The sequence below is a fragment of the Limanda limanda genome, chromosome 13, assembly GCF_963576545.1.
Source record: "Limanda limanda chromosome 13, fLimLim1.1, whole genome shotgun sequence".
In the NCBI taxonomy this organism is placed as follows: Eukaryota; Metazoa; Chordata; class Actinopteri; order Pleuronectiformes; family Pleuronectidae; genus Limanda; species Limanda limanda.
Window position 1 is genome coordinate 961,290 of NC_083648.1, and position 24,753 is coordinate 986,042.

The following is a 24,753-nucleotide window of genomic DNA, read 5'->3' on the forward strand; positions in this document are numbered from 1 at the left end:
TGATGGTCGAGTATCTGAGTAGAAATATTATATATCAAGCAGACACAACGGTGATTGGATAATTATTAACCTGACGCACATGTTAATTTCCTTGTTACCAGCTGGTTACACAAGAAATTCATGTTGTCATAGAAAAGATTAAAAGTGTACAAATGTTGGTGTTGGAGTGTTAACATGCACAAAAATAAATAATCACTCAAATCAGTTGTTCAACTTGATTTATTTACTTATATATTTCTGTCACAGATACTTGAATAAACTGCAAAACAACAACACAACTTCATTTTCAAGTTTTCCAAACACAAAAAGTTATAGAACACAAGCAAAGATAAAATCAGCTGTGAGTAAAACACAGGTTCAAACCAAGCAAACTTTTTATCATGTAATTCAGACATGAAACACATAAAGACACAGATATGATTTGGCCGACATCACACCAGTGAACTACATTGTTGACATGGCTGTCATGTGAGCTCTCAGCTTTCTACTTTGACACAGAGCAACATTACTCCCACACAACACGCTGTCATACTGTGACTGGAAGCTGCATTTTGATGTGTAATTAACATAAATGCTAAATTATTAATTAATCATCCAGCTGATGAAGAATCGTGAAGCAAAGAGGCAGAAACGTTAAAACAGAGGAGTTTGGAAACACTGTCGGTCCCGTTTCAGTTTGAAACTCCGGTGCTGCGTGTTCATCTGGACGGACAGAAACCCAGATGTTTGGAAACGATAACGTAGACGCTCACAAGCTCTTGGTGATTGGTTCTTTTCTCTCTGATTCGTCAGGCTCCTGTCACATGACCACAACTAACAACAAATGCTTCCTGTTTACAGCAGCACATGCATGTGTACGTGCATGGTCAGGTGATACGTGTTCACATGCATGTTAGTCTGGACGGGGATTTAAATGATATGAAGCCAAAACACTTGTAGACAGAGATGGTTTCGGTTTAAATGAAAGTTTGGAAGTCGCCTCAGAGGAAAACCTTAAAGAAAAGACTAGAAGTCACTGGATGAACTCTAGAGGAGTTGTTCTCCTCTGTCCACTTTAGCAATGATCTCTGCTTGTCTTCTCATGTCTATCAGACACTGGACTCGTTTCTTCCAGCCCGGCTTGGCCTCAGCTTTCTCTCCTGCTATGAGCATGTCAATGTACTCTGCAGTGGACAGAGGGTTTGGCCTCAGTGCGATGTCTTTAAGTCTGTTTAAACACTTGACAGAGTCACGCATCACTTTCATCACCTCAACCTGCACAAGGTCGTACTCAGACTTCAGGCTGTCAATCAGTGCCTTCACAGGCATTGCAGCCTCGGTGGCTTTCAGGTACTTTGCTTCCAGCTGTTTTACCGTTACTGTTTCTATGACTTCCTTGTACTCCCATCGGTTCTCCTGATTAAAATGTACACTCCAAATACATTTGCCTGGGCACTGAGTACAGTACCCATCTGGCCCCATTGCCCTACAGCGTTTTTTATCTTTATCATTTGCAGTACTACAATTGTCATGACAGGTAAAGTTACACTGCTGACAGTTCATGATGAAAGATCCAGAACCAGAATTATCATATTTAAAAACCTTAGTGACTTTGCGTTCGGTCACAACATTCTTGTTTCTGCTGATCTCTGCCTCGTGATCTTTCAGTTGTGATTTCTCCAGCTTGTCTAACCCAATTTTAACCTGCTTCTGCAAACTCTGAACTGAGATCTCGAGCTGCTCTCTTTCTCTGAGGACGTCCTTTGTCATCGTCAAGCTTTTGGTCGTCATCACATTCAAAGCAGTGAAAAACTTCCTCATGCTTTTTATCCCCATGTTCCAAGACAAGTCTCCCTCGTCATCTTTCTCACTCGAGCTCTTTGCTGCACACGATTTGTTTTTTGCAAACAACGCTGAGTTATTGAACTTCAAGATAACTGGCAGTCCTTCTTTGGTTTTCGGACACGGGACATCCGCCTCGTTGATCGCCTCCAGAACTGGTGGACGCTTGACGTCTGCAAATGTCACCAGAATCCGGATGTTTTCTGCCACGTCTTTGCCGAAGATGGAGAGCACTGAGTCAAACACGTATTTCTGTGTTGATGTGAGTCGTGCTAAAGAAGCCTGAGCTACGAAACACACAGCATCGATTTCACTGACACCACCCTTCGCAGAGAAGAGTTTACGAAGCTGCTCTACGATCAACTTGTCCTTTTCGATACCTCTCGTATCTCCAAAGCCTGGAGTGTCAACAATAGTGAGCGAGTTCTGAATTTTAAAGCCGGCCCGATGGTTGAGTTTGTACACAGTGACTTTAGTAGTCTGGCTGTGACCTGGTGAGGTGGACTGACCCTCATCTACTAACTTAAACCGATAGGGATCGTTCCACTCAACACCGAGAACATAATTAATCATCCCGTTGATAAGAGTTGATTTGCCAGCACCAGTTGCTCCGAGAACCATTATGGTGCGATTACGATCAAGGGACTCTTTCCCGAAGCGGAAACGTTTGCACCCGTTCACAGTGATGTTCTCCTCTTTCAGGGGGATTTTATAAACAGGGAGAGATCCTGACTGAGGTTTCAGCAGTTTGCTTTCATCTCTAACGGCGTCCGCTAGTCGCTGAGAGCGTTCTGGTTTAACATTCTTTGTGCAGACGTTCACAGAGATGCTCTTCTTGCTTCTGCCAGCTCCACCACAGTCACATGTGACCCTGACAACATACTCTGTCTCTGACTGAAGCTCTGATATGATCACCTTATCAGCTCCTGACATTGTTCGGTTCCACTGGAGATCTTCTCCTTTCCCCACTTTGTCTGCTTGGGCGTACTCCACGATGTAGCTCAGAACGTGGACATCTTGTCCAAGCTCAGCAGGTCTCTGCCAGCTAACGGTTATCTCACTTGAGTTTGGTTCAACTCGAGGTTCTCCAGGAGGGCTGCAGGGCAGAGTTCTAATGGTTCCACTGACCTCGTTGACTGGTCCAACACCTACTGAGGTGACAGCTCTGCATCTGAACACATACTCTGTGTTAGGACTCAGGTCGCTCGCTGTGACGTCTCCATCCTTTGACGCCGTCTTCTGTTGCCATCCATCCTCTCCATGGACACAGTACTCAACAGAGTAGGAGGTGATGTTCTCGGCTCCAAATCTGGGTGGAGAGATCTTCAGGGTCACACTGTTGTGGTTTATGTCACTTGCTTTCACACTTTCAGGCTTTGAAGGTGGTTGAAAGTTCTCATTTACAGAGAAGCCGTCTTTATAAAGGTAGATGCTTGAACCTTTTTCTGTCTCATTTGTCAAACCCACCATGAGGAACTTTATGTTCATGTTCTCCTTGTTGGCCTCTGCAAAATCACTGAAGAGCTTTGCTTGTTTCCTCATTTCATTTGCAATGTCTTGTGAGGTGAACCACTGCTGCTGAGCTTGAGTCTGGTCTGGTTTGGTTGGTTCTGATGGTGAATAGTTTGATGAAGTTGAGAGGAACGACTCAGCATCTCCCAGTGAGGTGAAAACAAAACACACAGCATGCTTTGTATTGAGAGTTTCCTTGTACAGATGATTTTGTGATGGAACAATCTTTGTGTTTTTCATTGTGTCGGTGAAAGATCTTAAGGTGTCGATTTCTCTCTCTTTACAGTCCATCCACTCAGTCAGGTTTCTGCTGTTGAACGGAGATGAATGTCTCTTCATCAGTATCTCTGCAAGCACAGCCTCCTCTTCACCTCCTCCTCGTATAGATGGAAGTTTCACTGATAAATCTCGTTGGAATTCTAGTTTGAACACAGAGCACATTTCTTTAAAATGTTTAAGTTTTGTGCCAATCTGAGGAAACTGCTGTGCTGTTGTTGTTTTCATGGCATCGTTGCACCTCATCTCCAGCTCACTGAAGTCCTCCAGGACTGTCTGTGCTTTCTGAACTAATCCTACACTTATCTGACGAACAAGTTGAGCAGCAGTAGAATCTAAGATTGTCAATGGCAACAGCCAGACTTTCACTGGAACTGCTTTTTCCCCATTGGGTCCCAGTAGTGTTGGCAGGCTTTGATAGACCTGTACAGCATCCTGAAAGGACACAGGATTCTTTTCCAGAGAAAAGTCTCCGTGGAATTTGCAAGAAAGCTTCTCCACATTTGCCTTATCTTTGTCTTCCATGTTCAGGGAACCTTCTCCCTCTATAGAGATGCATTTGATCTTCTTGATCATCACTTTCAAGTTGCCTTGAACGTCCTGAAGATCTTCTCTTTCTGACATCTCACGATCAAACACAAAGAAGGCTTGTGCTCCATAAAGAATACCTGTGACTACATGTGTTGCTATTCCTTTGTCAAAAACATACGGATGTTTCACATTGTCTCTTCCGAGATGGTTCATGGACAGTTCCTGGAACTTAGTGGTAGCCTTGTACTTCAGTGTTACTCTGGCCTGATTTCTGGATGTCTTGTGATCATTCAGGTATTTGGCCGATCCCTCCACCTCAACCAGTCCACTTAAGAAACTTGCTTTCAGAGAAGCTTCAACATTTAGTGCTGAAGATTTATCCTCAATTGATTCAGATGCAACTATCTCAAAATCATTAGAGTTCTGGGGTCTTTCTCCAATATCTTTTTTCAGGTCATCGCGGTCCCACAATGTTATTCCTACAGAAAGAAGCAAAAATCAAGTCGAGTTTCCAGAATCATCCAGAATGTGTTTCACTCAATTTAAAGGGAGATGCTCATCATCTCTGGTTTATTAATTAGCCATTAGGTGTAAACAGATAAGGAACCCAGGGGAAGGAGGACATCTTCTGACATCAATTCATGAGAAACTCAGAAAGTCTGATATTTAAGTAAATGGTAAATGGATTTGTATTTATATAGCGCTTTCCTAGTCTGATGATGACCACTCAAAGCGCTTAACAGTACAGTTGCACATTCACCCATTCATACACACATTCATACAATGCATCTATTCGTAAGTCACAAATCTTCTAGAAAACACTTGAATTTTGTTGTGGACTTTCTCTGGAGTTTGTCTTTCGCACATTAACAACTCAGCAGGAGATTCTTCGCTCACACTCGTTCACAACAAGAACAAATCCTCCGGAGGATCAGGTCAGAGGTGAGGCCGCCGGCAGAGACACACGTGTGCAGCGCTGCTTTCTAACACGGAGAGATTTGGTTTTTTTTGTCAACTTTTTGCATCTGTCATAGGAACAGTTGCATGTGTGAACGCTGCTTTAGAGACTTCACGCAGATGCTGTGATTTGCATCTGTCCACTGAGTTGTAGCAGAGCACAAAATCTCAAAAGAGTTTTTGTCATAGTTTCAGAGAAATGTTTAATTCTTATGAATTTATGACATTAATGTTGAATGATGTTCACTATTGTCTAGTTGGATCTTTATCTATAAAATCTGTGTATTTCATTGGTACCTGGTTTATATAGCAAAAGACATAATAAATATTAACCTGTTCAACTGTTAAATATAATTTCTGAGTGTTTTGCTGCAGCACGAACCCGTGAGCTGAATTGCTTTCATGATTTGTTCCATGGCTCATTAATAAAAATGGAGGACAAACTTTAATATCTTGTGTATTCGTTGTGTATCGTATCTTTACATGCGAGTCCTCACCGGGCACTAGTAGATCTCTGCGACAGTCGTACAGCATCCCCAGGGAGAAAGGCCGACCGAGCGCCGCCACCGCCATCGACCCGCCGGAGTCCATCGCTCAGCCTGAACCAGACAAAACAGGAAGTGAGGTCACTTCTCTGACGCGACCACGTTCAGGTTTGATATGTTTATATGTTTAAAAAACCTCCAGCTAGTCCTCTCTGCTACAGACGGACACCTGCAGCCACAGATGGAGGTCCTTCATATGCAGATGATAAACAATTCTATGTTCTCATCAATCACACAGAGTTTGGCTTCACTCACGACTCTTTGATGAGGGAAAGTCTCACCTCATCATATTTAACAGGTGACACTAATGGAAAATGTCCCAGAACTAGGAAGAATTGCATCAAATCTTTATTCTTCTTTTACTGTATTTTAAATATATGTAAATAAACAAATTGCAGCATCTCTATCTGCTGATGACTAAAGAAAATGACCTGTGTTTAAAAGTAACTAGTGCTGTCAGTTTAACGCGTTATTAACGGTGTTAACGCAAACCCATTTCAATTTTTTTTATGCGAGATTAACGCAGAGCTGCAGCTGCAGCTTCAGTATCTGTGTTCGCCTCCAGGCTGACCTGCCTTTGCTTTTTGTTTTAATATTTCGCCAACTAAAATATATATTTTGAAGCTATCGTAGCGTCCCCGCTTACACAGGACACGGAACTTCTTCGTGGTTTAGTAACTTTTATTATCCTCTACACGAACATTTGCACTTCTCCCTCTTACTCCGTCACTCGCACACATCAACAACACTTCACTTCCTCTTTGATCCCCGATCCCCAAACAACCCCATCCTATTGGTCCAAACAGTCACATGTCCCACTCCGACCCCTTCACTGACCCTCAGGATATCAGAACGCTCCTTCAACACAGTGTTTTACTGAACATACGTCAAAACCAAACATAAACATAAACCCAGTCCGTTACACTATTAGGCTGCAGCTATATGTTTTTATTTATTTCAAAATAGAGTACTTCTTATTTCATACATTTTCCTCAAATATGGGGAGGACTCAAATAGCCCTATTAAGTTCTGTGTTTCATTTATTTAAAAGTAGGCCGACACTTGCCTGTGTATTTTGTTTGTTTGTTATTTTGTTGCTTGTCTGTTTGAGTAGCTGGCTGAAAGCAAAGAAGTAGTAGGCTTACCTTTTATTGGTAACCTAACTGTTATGGTTCATTGTTTCTGAAATAAGAGGCCTGACTGCTATGTTCACAGCAGACTTGAAAAAAATAAAATATTAAGCCATGGTTTAACTGCACTATAGGCTGAGTCCTTGTTTACCTGAAATGTGAACTTTATAATTTTATTTTTTACCGACCTGTTTGGCAATGTTGTTTTTCAATAAAATAAAACATTTGCATAAAGCAAGCCAATCCACTTTTCCATGTTGATAAGAGCATTAAAACTAAAGTAAAATGATGGAAAAAAATTAATCAAGGGACATTTAGAATAGATACAAATTTGCGATTAATCGCGAGTTAACTATGACATAAACGCGATTAATCGCGAATAATTATTTTAATCGTTTGACAGCACTAAAAATAACTATGAACCTTGTAATTTTTTGACCTTTTGATGAGGAGGAATCATTTTCTGAACAATACAAACTTTACATTGTCTTTGTTATTAACACACATACACACACACACACACACACAAAGACACAAAAACACACCCACACCCACACCCACACATTCACACATCCCCCCCCCGACACACACACACACACACATCACATACACTCACACACAGGTGCGGCTTCACTTGGTTGTGGAATGTAGAGACAAACCTGTTAGACTTTATAAACGTCACTGGTTCTTCACTGGAAGTCACACCCTTTCCCAGAAATCTGCAAATCTGAAAAGGAAATTAAACCTCACACGACTGATAAATACTGTGTAAAAACTGTGATTCATTCTAATAATCATATTATATTTAAATTTACAGTCAGTATCTTTACGTCTGATTACAGACACACACACACACACACACACCCACCCCGACACACACACACACACCCCACACACACAGGATTGTCTGTTGGCGTCTGAGTCAGAAACTATTTCCTCTGAATCTGCCTGAAGCTGATAGACACACACACTCACATGTAAAGTAACTCACATGTACAGTAACTCACATGTAAAGTAACTCACATGAACAGTAACTCACATGTAAAGTAACTCACATGAACAGTAACTCACAAGTAAAGTAACTCACATGTAAAGTAACTCACATGTACAGTAACTCACATGTAAAGTAACTCACATGTACAGTAAACCTCGTGCTCAGAACAATTTTTCTGGCTCATGTTGTGTGGACTCATGAGTGAACTTTGGATTAAACTCAGTCTCTAAACTTCCTGCTCATGCTCTTACTTCCTGTCGTCTCCGAGCAGCCGGTTGAAACCAGTTCATTGCTGAAGGTGAAGTGAGTTCACAAGTTACTCAAGTTACTCAAGTTACTCTGTAACTTACAGCTGGTGCTTGATGTTGACTGTGATGATCAACACTGTGAGCTGGAACATTTACTGCTCTGAATAAAACCACAGAATAAAGTTGAATATAGAAACTTTAAGACTTTATAACTAAACATATATACGTGTGTGCAAGTGTGAGTGTGTGTGTGTGTGCAAAGTAATTCAATTGTGCACTGACATGATCAAATGTTTGTTTGATTGTTGCCTATTGTTTTTAAAATATGAGTAGATTAAACACAAACAAAAATCCCAATACACACACACACACACACACACACACACAGACAGACAGACAGACAGACAGAACAACTGTAGAAGATTGTTAAACAATAAACAATAAGAATGAACAATACGACACAATATTCAGCAGCATTATGTCGCCACAGATACTGATTATATAATAGATAATATTATTATTATTATATTATAATTATTATACAAATTCAGAGAAAAACAGCTCAGAGCTAAGAAACTTACCGCTGGTCCAGAAGAGAGGGAGAGTGTGACTGCAGCCTGCTGCTTTATACACACACACACACACACAAACACACACACAGACACACTTGGGTGCGGCTCCACTTGGTTGGGGAATGTAGAGACAAAGCTGTTAGACTTTATAAACTTATTTTTTTAATCAGATCAAAACTCAACATCTTCACATGTGTTGTGCAATAATGGTTAGGAGTGATACCATAATCATAATAATATCAACTTCTCATGTTTATACATTTTCTTGAGAACAAGTCTCCAGAGAACTTTCTGTTTTAAACTACTTTCAGTTTCTATATGAGCACAGAGGTGAAGTCTTAACTGGAAGTCACACCATTTCCCAGAAACCTGAAAATCTGAAAAGGAAATCAAACCTCACACGACTCTGATAAATACTGCAAAGTACAAAATTATGGTGCAAAGGAAAAAGTTAAGTAACTCAGATTATATTTAAACTTACAGTCAGTATCTCTACGTCTGATCAAAAGATAGAAACACCAAACAAGTTGCTGAACCAATTTACAATAAATGAGACGTTTACCAGAATCACCTGAAGTGAAAGTGACATTATCTAGTACAGGGTTCCTTGCGTGTGTTATTTCGGTGAAGTGATCTCCACACATCTGCCCTGGATATGACGGGGGGGCAGCGGTCCTCCTGGGCCTCTTGGATCTCCACAGCCGGGGGGGTGCTCTCAAATCATAGAAGGTGTTCAGATCCTCTGGGAGAGATGCAGACACTACATCAGCACTGCTGGACTCTGCTTTGTAGTCAGTCATGGTTCTGGGTCCGGCCCACATGGTCCTAGTGTTGGAGCCCTTGTAGTGGGACTCCACTTTGTCCCTGTAAAGTCTCTTGGCACAGCTTAGAGCATTTCAGAGCGCATACCTGGACATCCTGTAGTCCTCCAGATCACCTGAGATGTAGACAACAGTAATCACTGATCCTGGGTACGACGTCATCGATGCATTTGCTGACGTAGCAGATGATCGCGTCTGTTTTTTGTCACTTTTGGGCGAAATCAAACAGTTCATGCAATGGAAAGGGGAAGACGCCTTGCTGCTGGAGGACACTGAGTGGACACTTGACCTTGCATTTTTACGGACATCACTGGGAAACTGAACTGTTTGAGCTGTGAGCTGCAAGGCAAGCACCTGTGGCTTTTGACAAAACTGTATAAAAGTACTTTCAAGTCCTAATCAGACTAGGGCAAGAGTTTGAGAACAGGTTTTGTGACTTTGATCAACTTGAGCCATATGTGTCATTCACTTCAAATCCTTTCATGCACGTGGACAGGACATGCATTGCTGAGCAACTATGTGCTATGTTCAACTTGGATGCTGGACAGGTGAAGATCGAAATCGTAACGTTGCAAAATGACCTCCACCTCAGAACCCATCAGTCGGCTCAAAGCTGTTGGTGCCTTGTGGACACAGAAGTACAAAGGTGTTTGCACAGCAGCTGTGAAGGTTACCTGCCTTTTGGGTTCAACTTATCTCTGTCAATCAGCCTTTTCTAACATGAACTTCATCAAGAACAAACACAGAACACGCCTTACTGATAAACATCTACAAGACTCACTCAGAGATGCAGTATGAAATTACACAGCAGATTACAGTACATTGGTGAACAGGAGGCAATGCCAGGCTTCCCACTAACAGACATCTACAGACAAAGAAAGAGATAACGTGTTTTCATTGAAATGACAACATTAAACTCAAATATTGCACAAAAATGTGAAAAATAATTTATTCAAAAACTGTAACAGATTTGGTGATTAGTAGTTTTTATCTTACATAACTGATAATTTGAATAAACATGGGACAGAGTTCATGATTTTTTCAAAAATGTTACAAAGGTAGTGGTTAGTACAAACAAGACATAATTTGAAGATAAAAAGCTACAAATGTGCTTCTTCAAAAATATCAGAGATGTGATACCTCCGACTTTCAAATGTTGAAACAGATTAACAGGAATAAATGTTGCATGTTTTAATATATCTGTTTCCTACCATCATTGTTGTGAAAATCATTGTTAATAATTATTGTGAAGCATAATTAACATTGACATTGTAATTCAGGAAGTTTGTATCAGACAAGTAGTCCTTCGTACTACTCAGTACCTTTAAAGTAGCTTCCAGTTTCAAAAAGGTTGGTGACCCCTGGTCTAGAAGGTCGGGGTCACATGACACTCGGAGCTTCTCTTCCCAGTTTCTCCTTCCTCTTCTCAATCGTTATTACATCAAAGAAATGAATATCTCATCAACACATGTTACTGACTTGACTTCTTCCCCGGGGTCCCTTTGCCTTATCGTCCGCAGATCCACATCGTGGATTAAGATGATGGTGTTGGGGCCGAGATTACACAAAGGCTTGCAAACTACACCACATTCCAAAAAAACAGTTCTACCAGTTTTTCACTCTTATGCCACACATTGCACAGCAATCCTGGAGTCCTCTCCTGGTGGGGGAGGCATCTGCAGTGACCTTCAGGAGGACCCCCACTGTGTTCCTGGCCGCTCCTACAATACCGGAAATTACACAGACGTTTGTTTTATTTCATTTTTCTTTCTTTCTTATCTTAAGTCGACGCTTTTATTTTGATAGGACTCTTTTTGTTATTTTAACTTGAAAAAGCCGCAACACAGGAAGTTCACTCGGCAGGCCGTGCAAGCTCACACAGACTTTTCTTTCCACACGATCTACAAACAACTCCGCCACAGCTGTTCATCCCTGCAGACGGACGAAGTTCAATTCGTCGAAGAGAACGAGAAAAATCCTCTCCTTTTCGGCCCAGCGCGACTCCCGCTGCCACAGACGAACCAGCGGAGCAGAGCTTCAGAGGCCACGAATAAATTCACTGGCCTTCCCGGATATCTGCGCTACACGTGCATGACCACACCGTGAAACAACGGCACAGTAAGAGGCTTTATTGTCTAGAAACTACTTTTAATACTTAGCGTGTGTTTATTTGATTGTATGTTTCGTTACGGCCGCTGTGTCGATTTTCAACCCGCGTAAAGCGCGCGGTAATAAGCCGGCACTTCCGGTTTCCTGTTATCGTGCGACCAAGTTTGCTGAGACTTTACCGAATCAAAAAGACCGGTACACAGCGCCTGCTTGGGAACCGAGGGGTAAAGTCACTGTGAACTTGTCTCTGGCGTGTTTTTGAGATCTCCTCCGATCAGTATCACTGCATGTTTGCTCTTTTTCTCTCTCTCTTTTCTCTCTCTCTTTTCTCTCCCACATCTGTCGACACACACGTTCTTGCCATCACACACATATTCATGTTACATATATATATTCCGAGACCTAGAGAGCCTGAACGCATCTCGACACCATTCGGCGCCAAAACCACGAGGTCGATCAAAATCTCTTTGTTCTCCAAATTCCTTTGTGTAACTCACGTGACCTACCGCCATTTTGACTCCGGCCTCATGGCGTCATTAACATAAGCCTCAATTTTGAATCACATGAATGTACCCCCATCTTGAAATCGGCCAGACTACGTCACCACGTGACCGCGTCATTACACCATTGCCACTCCCCCTTTCTCTCTCACACACACACACGCACACACACACACACACACACACACACACACACACACACACACACACACATAGATAGACCATTGGTGTTCTAAATTGTGATAAGCGCTGCAGCTGTTGTTATCTGTGATATAGTGGAGTTTGTTAAAATGAAGAATCATTGAATAACATTAACTTTATTTCCCCTTTTTAATAAATACTTTTGTAATTAAAGTATCTGTATCTTGTGATTATTTGTGCATATGTATGTGAATGCAGCTGGATTATGATAGCCTTTGCTCAAACTTAAAACCCTTTATTGTTCTGTAACGAAGAGAACTTCGTTCCCTGGAGCTGGAGATGGGGTTCAAAGCTAGACAGGTAGCGGTGACACCCCTTTTGAGAGGATAGGCATGGACATTGTAGGCCCACTTGAGAAAAGTTCCTCAGGCCACCGTTACATTTTGGTTATTTGTGACTATGCCACACGCTACCCTGAAGCCTTCCCTCTCAGGTCTTTCAAAGCTAGACAGGTAGCGGATTGCCTTTTTACAGTTTTTTTTCTAGAGTGGGCATTCCCAAGGAGATCCTAACAGACTGTGGGACAAATTTTTTGTCCAAACTGTTGCAACAGGTTTATCAACTGTTAGGAGTGAAGGGCATTAAGACCACCCCTTACCACCCCCAGACGGATGGGCTGGTGGAGCGCTATAACCGGACAATGAAACACATGCTGCGCAAGTTTGTGTCTCACACAGGTTCTGATTGGAATCGCTGGCTGCCATACCTGCTGTTTGCCTACAGAGAGGTCCCACAAGCATCCACGGGGTTCTCCCCCTTTGAACTATTGTATGGCCGCCGGAGGTGAGGCCGACAGAGACACACGTGTGCGGCGCTGCTTTCTAACACAGAGAGATTTGTTTTGTTTGTTAACTTTTTGCATCTGTCACATGTTAGAAACCTCATCAACCCCCCCACTCTCTCGTGGTGATGCCTGCGGATCCTCTAGACTTTCTGCTGACTTTATCCCGGGGGCCAGTTGGAGAAAGAGCAAAGAAACTCCAGAGGCTGTCACTGGAACAGTTGCATGTGTGAACGCTGCTTTAGAGACTTAACACAGATGCTGTGATATGAATCTGTCCACTGAGTTGTAGCAGATGCACAAAATCTCAAAAGAATTCTGATTTTAATCCTGTAGATTTTGTCACAAATGTATGAGTTCATAGTTTCAGAGAAGTGTTTATGTCTTGTGAATTTATGACATTAATGTTGAATGATGTTCACTATTGTCTAGTTGTATCTTTATCCATAAAATCTGTGTATTTCATCGGTACCTGGTTTATATAGTAAAAGACATAATACATATAAACCTGTTCAACTGTTAAATATAATTTCTGAGTGTTTTGCTGCAGCACGAACCCTCGAGCTGAATTGCTTTCATGATTTGTTCCATGGCTCATTAATAAAAATGGAGGACAAACTTTAATTTCTTGTGTATTCGTTGTGTATCGTATCTTAACATGCGAGTCCTCACCAGGTACTAGTAGATCTCTGTGACAGTCGTACAGCTTCCCCAGGGAGAAAGGTCGACCGAGCGCCGCCACCGCCATCGACCCGCCGGAGTCCATCGCTCAGCCTGAACCAGACAAAACAGGAAGTGAGGTCACTTCTCTGACGCGAACACGTTCAGGTTTGATATGTTTATATGTTTATAAAACCTCCAGCTAGTCCTCTCTGCTACAGACACACACCTGCAGCCACAGATGGAGGTCCTTCATCAGAGCTCATTCATATGCAGATGATAAACAATTCTATGTTCTCATCAATCACACAGAGTTTGGCTTCACTCACGACTCTTTGATGAGGGAAAGTCTCACCTCATCATATTTAACAGGTGACACTAATGGAAAATGTCCCAGAACTAAAGGAAGAATTACATAAAATCTACATTTTGTAAACCAAATGTTTTACTTATTCTTCTTTTAATGTATTTTAAATTGATTTAAATAAACAAATAGCAGAATCTCTATCTGCTGATGACTGAAGAAAATGATCTGTTTGAAAATAACTGAACGTTGTCATTTTCTGAACAATACAAACTTTACACTGTCTTTGTTATTAACACACACACACATACACACACACACAAACACACACACACACACACACACACATTACATCACATTTAGCTGACGCTTTTATCCAAAGCGACTTACAATAAGTGCATTCAACCCCGAGGGTACAAACCAAGAACAACAAGGATCAAGAAACTACAATTTCTTTAAAAATAAAGCAAGACTACAAAGTGCTATTAATAAGTGCCATTTAAGTGCTACTAAATTGTTGGTTTGTTTTTTTATTCAAGGTACAGTCTGAAGAGGTGAGTTTTTAGTTTGCGGCGGAAGATGTGTAAACTTTCAGATGTCCGGATGTCGAGTGGGAGCTCATTCCACCATTTAGGAGCTAGGACAACAAACAGTCGTGATTTTGATGAGTGTTTAGCAGTGAAGGAGCAACGAGTCGTTTAGCTGAAGCAGAGCGGAGTGAACGTGCTGGTGTGTAATGTTTGACCAGGTCCTGGATGTAAACTGGACCTGATCTGTTTACAGCTGCATGCAAGTACTAGTGTTTTGAACCGGATGCGGGCAGCCACTGGGAGCCAGTGTAGGGAGCGGAGGAGCGGAGGAGTGTGAGTGAATTTAGGTTGGTTAAAAACCAGTCGAGCTGCTGCATTCTGGATGAGCTGCAGAGGTCGGATGGCAGTAGCAGGTAGACCTGCCAGGAGGGAGTTACAGTAGTCGAGGCGTGAGATGACCAGGGCCTGGACCTGCACCGCCTTCTGAGTGAGAAGGGGGCGTATCCTCTGGATGTTGTATAGCATGAATCTACAGGACCGCGTTGTTGCAGTAATGTTGGCAGAAAGGGAGAGTTGGCTGTCGAGTGTCACACCCAGGTTCCTAGCAGTCTGAGTGGGGGTTAACACTGAATTGTCAAAGTTAATAGTCAGGTCGTGGGTGGGAGAGTCTTTCGCTGGAAGGAAAAGTATTTCAGTCTTGTCAAGGTTAATTTTCAGGTGGTGAGCGGTCATCCACTGAGAGATGTCAGTCAGACAGGCAGAGATTCGTGCTGCTACCTGTGTTTCTGATCGGGGAAAAGAGAGGATTAGTTGGGTGTCACCAGCATAGCTATGGTAGGAAAAGCCATGCGAGTGCATAACAGAGCCGAGAGAGTTGGTGCACCCCTGATTTTTCTGACTATCCGTGGTTATTTCAGAGAGCCTAGGGACAGCCCTTGGCTGTGATTGCTCCGCTAACGACAGCATTTCGGAACAACATCATTTCCGGACCTCAAACTTCAGGTTTCATTCCCTGTATCACACGATTCTACGATTAATGTGACGTGTGTGTTAAGCCAGCGGAGTTGTCCGGCTGACGGTGGCTGGTTAGAGCACTGACGGCATGTGTGTACGGTCACATACAGTTATAACAAACTTTCATAACGGCGCTAGCGTGCTAGCCACCATGCTAACTGCGGTGGTGCAAAAACCCGCTGTCACGACATTAATTCCACCGCTAACATGACACTGTTTCTATTATAATGTCAGGTTGGAAGCAAGCACTGGGCAGTAGTTAGCAGTGGCGATTTTTAGCCTGAAATTTCGGGTGGGCAATTTTGTATGATGTCATGTCACCGTCACAAAAATAGAGGTAGCTGATTATTATAAGCAGTAGACCTATATAGACCAGTAAGATATAATATGGGCTGCATCATGTCGGTTCATGTCGGGTCAATAACTCCGTACGGTCCCCTTAGCTTAGCTATTGCTGCTGCTATCATGCCTGCGGGCTAGCGGAGCTAAGCTAATGTTGAGATATCTATGTTTTGTTCTTTATCTTATGACTATATTTTACATATATCCTGTGAATAAATATTAGCTGTATAGTCTATAGAATCAATAATACTACAACTGTTTCTTTTAATTGGAATGATGTATATCTTTTTGACTCAGACGCAGGGTCAGACACAGAGCACAACCTCACAGAGCACAGGAGAGAGGACGTCTCAGAATTAATACAATGAAGTATTTCATGAAATATTGTGAGTAAAAGGTATGAAAACCACCTCTAAGTCTAATCTGCTGTGTCTCTTCGCTGTGGCAGACTCCCTATTTAATAAGGGTAGAGTAGTGGGACACCTGGTAGATTGGATTTTCCCTTACAAGTGAGATGCTTGCAGAAAACTGCAGTTTGAGGAGACAGTATACATCTGGCCAATTGCTGAGTTCCCTCAAGGAAAGAACCGCCTCTGTGTTGCACCCGGTGTCTTTACAAATACTGTGGACTTAGGATGGGGGGTGCTTCTTCTCGACATGATCCAGTGAACCTGGTGACGTGTCCCGCAGAACCCCAGAGACGTCGGCAGCCTTTGATGTGGATGTGTTCTATTTTGTAGAATTTGGAACGGAGAAAAAGACGGTTTTCACAGCAAACCTATGTTGATTTCTGCAGGTATGTGGTAGTCCTTTTTGATTTGACATTGCCCAACAATGTGTTGCTGTTGTGTGTAGTTTTTATGTAATTGATAAGGGTGTGTATAATGTGTTATTTTATACTGGAAGAAGAGTATGAGTGTACTTTTTCATCACTGAGGAATTTGGAACGGAGAAAAAGAGGGTTTTCACAGCAAACCTATGTTGATTTCTGCAGGGTGAATAAAGACCTCAAAGACCAAGTCCTGAGTCCGTCTACATCCGTCACACAGGCAACAGGCTGACGCCGGAGTCGAGTTGCTTGGCAGATTTCGCTGGGCACATCTGAAAGTGCCCAATCTCCCAATGTTAACTTTGGCCTGTGTGGTTCACGCTCATTGGTGTTTCCATGGCAACAAGTCTTACGCTTGCGCCGTCCAGAAATGGACAGCAAGAGAGCAGCATTTCACAGAGCGAGCACACAGACAGAAACACACACGAATCAAGTGAAATAACACCGTGGGGATATTGGGCTGCCTTGTTGCTTCCCTGGAATACTGTCAGCCTCAGCTTAGTCAGAGGTAAGAATAAGAGACTGACTACTTCTGCTGAGTTCAAAATATGCTCAAAACAAAACTACTGCCAAGAGAACCACTGACTGCACTTACAGCAAACACAACAGCGCCATCTGGTGGGGCAGTGCCTCACCTGCCCCTAATGTAGAAACGCCACTGGTAGTTAGTATCGGGAGTCCCTGCTGACTGTGTGTGGAAGCTGGAGGGGGGGGGGGGGGGGCTAGCTGCCTCCGTGTAGCTTCAAGCTGTGGAATTAGCAACAACTTTCGGAAACAAGACCGGGGAACCGCTGCACTAAGAAACGATAACATCAGCATTTTGACCTGCTGGGTGTCACTTTATTTTATTTAGTTGCCATCGTACACTGTGCGTGAGGGAAGCCGGGAGGAGGTAAATAAACAACGTGGACTTCTTCTGAGAACTCCTGAGGTAGGCTTCTCTAAGCTCGTCTTCCGTTGCGCCACCTACTGTTTGGCGGTGAATTGTTTTCAGGACCAACAGTTTCCGGAGAACTATAAATGAAAAAGTGTCCGTCGGATCCGTCGGAACAGATTCGGAGTAGCATACTGGAGCCTTTACTACCAGCTGGTGCTTGATGTTGACTGTGATGATCAGCACTGAGCTGGAACATTTACTGCTCTGAATAAAACCACAGAATAAAGTAGAATATAGAAACTTTAAGACTTTATAACTAAACATATATACGTGTACAGAAATAAATAAATAAATAAATAAAAAGGGAAATTAATTAATTAATACAGAAATAATACAGTGTTGAGCCGGTTCACACTTAAAATGAACTAGTTCAAGTTCAGAGGGTTAGTTCAGGTTATTTTTTATTGGGATGATTAAGGTGTCAGTATTCCTGACTGTGAGCGTCACGTCTCGTGTTCTACTGACTGAGCACAAGGAGCGAGCAGAGAGGAGGAGGAAGCAGGAACTCCAGCTCGGTACAAACCAGCTGCAGCTTCTGCTCTGCCCATGAAGCAGCTGATCTCTGAGCAGATGTGACCAGAGAAACTCGGTGTTTTCACTGTTTCCACTGTTTTACAAAGTCACTGAGCAGCTGCTTCGCGGTGACGAGCTCAAGTGCTGTAGCGAGGGGCGTTCACTGTCTCCCGGAGAAATGAACACTCGGTGTTTTTAGGAGGGTCCAACGCCTTCTAGATGGCTTGCAAGTCACCTAGTGCAAAACTGTGGGGAAGGGCCACGGTCCCCTTGGAGACAGCCATAACTGACAGCTTGAGTGAAAATAACAAAACCAGTCTGTATGACTTGTGAACGAATATAATTCAATGACCAAGATGGCTGCCGTTGAGTGAACACTGGCGCGATTAGCTGCCGCTGCTCTCCGGTTGTTTTTAATGATTTTATGATTATCTGCAGAGTTTGCAGCAGACCATCTACTCTCGGCAAACGTGGTACTGTTTGATTCTATCCTGATCCTACTGTCAATACGATCGGTTTTACCAGTATCCTGTTTTAGTCTGCTCAAACGTGCATGTAGCGTGTTGGCTTCCGCTCACCTGCCCACTGCTCCTGCTCCTGCTATTCGGTGAACGAGGCATCTGCCCATTCGTTGTGTGGATCTACAGACTCGCTTCTAATGGGACCAGCGTCAACCCTGATCTAATACATGGATACGGAGCTCCTCCAGCTTCGGTTCCTCCGGTCTGCTCCCCCGCCGGTGCTACACCACTTCCCGGACATCGCCCGCCTTCCCTGTCGGAGGTACTCCCACCGTGGATCCGGACGAAGCTACCACATTGATGATTCCACTGCTATCGGCTCCTTCTGGTCCTCATCCCGCTGCCGACCTCCGAGAAATGCCCCCAGGAAGGTGGACCACAACGCGTTAGCTAGCCTAGCCAGGTCGGCTAACGCTGGCTTCTTTGGCCTCCAACAATATATTGATTTCCCTACCCACTCTAAAGGTCATATTTTGGTCGTGGTCTGTTGCTCAGGTGTTACTCCTTTTAACTGTTCTGCTGTCGATCTCCCCATCTCTGATCACATGCTTGTTTCGTTTAAATTGACTTTAACACTATCCAAAACCAAACAGTCACATGTTATGTCCTTCCGTAACATAAAAAACATTAATTTAGCTGATTTCAGAACAGGCATTGACAATTTCCCCACCATCAGTTACCCATGCACCCCGGATCATCTGGTTTCTCTCTACAATAATGGTCTCCAAACTCCGCTGAACTCACTTGCTCTCCTCAAAACTCGGACTGTCTCATTCACCCACCCTGCCCCTTGGTTCTCCTCTCACCTACGTCAGCTGAAAACCAAAGGACGTCAGCTGGAGCGGCTTTTCAGAAGATCTGGACTCACTATCCACAGACAAATGTATCATGCCCACATCATCAATTACAAAGACGCCCTCTCCTTAGCCAAAACCCAACACTTTACAGATAAAATCACTGCTGGTGCTGGGAACACTAGGGCCCTGTTCTCAGTGGTCAACAACACACTGCGCCCCCCCGATTACCTTCCCCCACACTTCTACTCCACTGACCACTGTAACGCCCTGATGTCATTTTTTAACACAAAAATAGCTACTATCCACCAGCAACTGACCCCTCACATGTCTAGTTGTCCACCCCCTCTAGTTCTCCATTCCCCTCTTTCTGTACCACTTTCATGCTTCCAACTCCCCTCTGCCGCCGAGTTATCTGATGCCATCCGGAAATCCAAATCATCCACCTGCCAACTTGACCCCCTGCCATCCTCCCTGGTTATAGCCTGCCTCCCCTCTCTACTGCCCCTGATAACTGCCATTATCCACTCTTCCATGACCTCTGGTTCTGTCCCATCTTCTCTCAAATCTGCTCCAGTGACACCGACGCTGAAAAAACCTGGTTCAGACCCCAACAACTTCAATAACCTTCGTCCCATCTCCAAACTGCCATTTCTCTCAAAAATCCTGGAAAAGGAAGTGGCATCACAGGTCCATGCCCAACTCTCCAACAATAACCTCTACGAACAGTTCCAATCCGTTTTTTTGCCCCCGCCACAGCACAGAAACAGCCCTCCTCAAAATCACAAATGACCTCCTGATGGCAGCTGACTCCGGACTATTATCTATCCTCATCCTTCTCGACCTGAGCGCGGCTTTTGACACCATATCCCACTCCACCCTCCTTGACAGACTAGCCTCAATTGGCATAACTGACACACCCCTAGACTGGTTCCGCTCATATCTCCATGGCCGTACTCAGTTCATCCAGTTAAAATCATTCACATCCCACCCATCCCCCCTCTCCTCTGGTGTTCCCCAGGGCTCTGTCCTTGGGCCTATCCTATTCATCATCTACCTCCTCCCACTTGGACTGATCTTCCGTAAATTCAACATACATTTCCACTGTTACGCGGACGACACCCAACTCTACGTTGCCTCCAAACCCACTTCCACCTTCCCACCCTCCTCCCTCTGTGCCTGTTTACAGGAAATCAAATCCTGGTTTTCCTCCAATTTCCTCAAACTGAACAGTGAAAAAACTGAGGCAGTCCTCATTGGCTCCAAACACATCCTCACCAAACAGCCCAGTTTCACCCCCACCATAGACAACTCCTCGGTTTCCCCCTCTCCTCAGGTTAAGAGCCTGGGTGTCGTCCTCGACAGCACCCTATCATTCCAAACCCACATCAACAACACCATCCGGTCCGCCTACTTCCACATTCGCAATATCAACCGCCTCCGCCCCTCACTCACTCCCAACACCGCCGCAATCCTGGTTCACTCCCTTGTCACTTCCCGCCTGGATTACTGCAACTCCCTTCTTTTTGGTCTCCCACACAAACTCCTCCATAAGCTTCAACTGGTACAAAATGCTGCTGCCCGGATCATCACGAGAACACCATCCATCAGTCACATCACCCCCGTTCTACATCAACTCCACTGGCTTCCTATTGAACACCGCATTGAGTATAAAATCCTCCTCAATACATTTAAGGCCATTCATAACCTCGCTCCTCCATACCTCTCTGACCTCCTCCATATCAATGTCCCTACCCGGTCTCTCAGGTCTGCCTCCTCCATCAGCCTGACCGTCCCCCGAGCCCATCTGCCCATCCTTTCTATACTAAAAACACAGAGTGTTCATTTCTCCGGGAGACAGTGAACGTCCCTCGCTACAGCTCCAGCTCCTCTACTGAGCCAATGCAGGTCACGTGAAAAAGGATCCAAAGACTCGTACCCGAAGACCCAGTCGGGAAATGAACGAATAATTTCTGCTTGAACTAGTCCATTTTAAGTGTGAACCGGCTCAACACTGCAAACAGCTACTGGACACCAGTCAGCATTGAAAGGCAGAAGTAGAAGGGCTGGATCATCACACTCCTGTGACCAATCCTGCATGAGACTGCGGTTAGGCCCGCCTTTCTCATTAGCATACGAGACTGAAATGAGGGCAGTCAAAAAATAAATAAATATATAAATGTGGAATTAATTAATTAATTTCCTTTTTTATTTATTTATTTATTTCTGTATTCATTTATTAATTTCTGTATTGATAAATTTATTTCCTTTTTTATTTATTTATTTATTTATTTATTTATTTATTTATTTATTTATTTATTTATTTATTTATTTATTTATTTATTTATTTATTTATTTATTTATACTTAAGTCATGTATGGTCCTCCATATGTGTGTGTGTGTGTGTGCCAAGTAACTCAACCATGCACTGACCTGATCAAATGTTTGTTTGATTGTTGCCTTTTGTATTAAAATATGAGTAGATTAACACTAACACAAATCAACACACACACACACACACACACACACACACACACAGAACAACTGATGAGAACATTAAGAAGATTGTTGAACAATAAACAATAAGAATGAACAATACGACACAATATTCAGCAGCATCACGTCACCACAGACACACACTTATAATTATTATTATTATATTATAATTATTATAATAATTCAGAGAGAAACAGCACAGAGCTTAGAAACTTACCGCTGGTCAGGAAGTGATGAAGAGTGTTACTGCAGCCTGCTGCTTTATACACACACACACACACACACACACACACACACACACACTCACACAGACACACACACACGGGTGCGGCTTCACTTGGTCGGGAATGTAGAGACAAACCTGTTAGACTTTATAAACTTATTTTTTTAATCTGATCAAAAGTCAACATCTTCTAATGTTTATACATTTTCATGAGAACAAGTCGTGAATAATATTCCCTCGTCCAGTTTGTTCAAATAAAGACCTCAAATTTCTCCACTTTGCTTAAGAATTAGATTTTTTAAATATATTAATATTAATTAATATTTTTAGAAGCTTTCCTTTGATTCTTCATTAAGAAAAAAATCTATTTTTGTCTGTGTGTGAAGATGTTTATGGAACTGAACTCTAAACAAATGCAGGAGGGTGGGGCCAGGAGCGGTTTGGGCCAGATATATGACCTTCACACTATGAATTATAATAACTGTTGCTTAGTGTTAATCATGAAGTTGTTAGAATGTGTGTGCGTCACATCGCTGGTCAGTCTCACACCTGTCTGGATAAGAGCTCTGATAAGAGCCGCTGCCTGTTGTGGGAACTGTAAATCTGTGGCATACAATATACTGTACTTTAACTTGTTCTCATACCTAACTATTTATATTAAAGCATAACTTAGCTTATTCAAACATCACACATACATGAATGCACTGTGCTTATGAGCCTTAGACATAATTCATTAGCTGCCCCAGGTTCTGGAGGAAGAGAGAAAGGCGTTGTTTTGTTTGGAGGATGTGAATGTTTACACAAACAGAACATACAGACCGATAGAGCAGGAACACAATATAATTTACTCCAATGAACAACAACACCGACCCACAAGGCTTCAGCTGAGTCAAGGCTTGTTCATGTGAAGATTTGCTCAGCAACCATCAGAGGAGGAGCCAGACTGGGAGCTGCTCCTCATCACTTCCTGGTTCCAGAGACAAGAGGGTGGACTACGCCTGCTATACCATTACCTACTGTTATAAAATATATATGCTGTTAACGTACCAGCTGTTGCTAGGTGAGCCCTGTGCTAGGGAGTGTGTGTGTGGGGGGGATCCTCCATCTATATATATATGCGTGCTCGTGCGTGTGTGTGTGCGTGTGTGTGTTCGTGTGTGTGTGTGCGTGTGTGTATGTTCAGATCTTTAGAACAAATCAATTTAGAACCATAGAATAATTTAGTAATAAATTATATTGATAAAAATAATTTTCGATGTATTTAGAATTAAATAACTTTATATAAATGTGATTTTCTCCTGTTCACAGTCGACGTGTAGTTCACAGTTTGGACTCACGGGGGCGCTGAGCCACCAGGGGACAGTTGTGTTGAGACAGGAAGGGATTTTATCATCTTTATATTTTCAGACTCAACTGAAACATTTCAGGTGGAAATATATTTTTTCTCCCAAAGATTTATCTGAATGTTTTAAATATCAAAATATAACCATGGATATTGAAATATTTAAAATGTTTTATAATAAAAACAAAATAACATATCACCAAAATAAGTTCACACACCTGCACTAGGACGGTTCACACACACACACACACACACACACACACACCTGCTGCAGGATGAATCAGTTGACACAGCAGCACCGTGTGTTTGAGAACCATGACGCAGTGATTCTGTGGGACTGCGTCTCTTTGACGTTCCTGCGTGTGGACGTCCTCATGTCGCTCGGCAGCTCCCCCTGCAGGCTGAAGCTGACTGAACAGGGATCAGATGTTTCTCCAGACACGTTCATCCACCTTCTCATGTTTGTGTCTCTCAGCCGGCACAGGTTCACTCTCATCCAAACACAGTTCAAATACAACACAACTAGTACGTGAACACAACAATTCAAACAGACAATCACACTGATGGTCCTGAAAATACTATTCTATTAATACTATAAATATTAATACTGTGGTGTAGAAGTGTTCTGAAGTCGAGTTAAAGATGTCAGATGTAAAATATAAAACTAATAATCATAATATTAAACTTTATATGTATAGCACCTTTCATACAAGAAACACAAAGTGCTTAACAGCAGAGATTTAAAAAGAATAACATTAGAAGCACATGAGAACCACTGAGAACCAAGAGATAAACAAAGAGCAGCAGATGCAACCACTCACATTTAGCTTTGAACCATAGAATCAGTTTAAAATCATAGTACAGTAAATAAGAGCAGATCAGTCACAATGAAATAACTCAAAGTACTTACCAATAAAAACATAAGAATGCATTAGAAAATAAAGCAAATAGAATAAGAACAGTAATAAAAAGAGCAAAGCTGGGGCGTTATGTCTTAAACTTTCTTTTGAAAGGATCTATTCGGGGAACCTGCATCATGTGACCTCAGAGTCCTCGAGGCAGCTCGTTAATAAGGGAGTTCATTAAGAGCTTTGTTATTAAAGAGAAGCTTAAAGTCAACTCTACATGTCACAGGGGTCATCACGGTGAATCCTATCAAACGCTGCACGTAGATCATAGAGAAAAAGAATCTAGATTCTCATTATCGTTCAGTGTGATTATCGTTCAGGACAGGATCAGGATTCTGTTCT

The 24,753-nt window shown here is 42.8% G+C and overlaps 1 protein-coding gene across 1 annotated transcript; it reads right to left on the reverse strand.

Annotated features, from left to right (window-relative positions):
- Positions 1–1,026: 1,026 nt before the first annotated feature.
- LOC133018153 (uncharacterized) lies at positions 1,027–5,712 on the reverse strand. Its single transcript, XM_061084467.1, has 2 exons — positions 5,595–5,712; positions 1,027–4,619 (listed from the first exon to the last, which is right to left on the reverse strand). Exons 1-2 carry the CDS (start codon positions 5,686–5,688, stop codon positions 1,027–1,029), a joined length of 3,687 nt encoding a protein of 1,228 aa, XP_060940450.1. The 5' UTR covers positions 5,689–5,712.
- Positions 5,713–24,753: the final 19,041 nt, after the last annotated feature.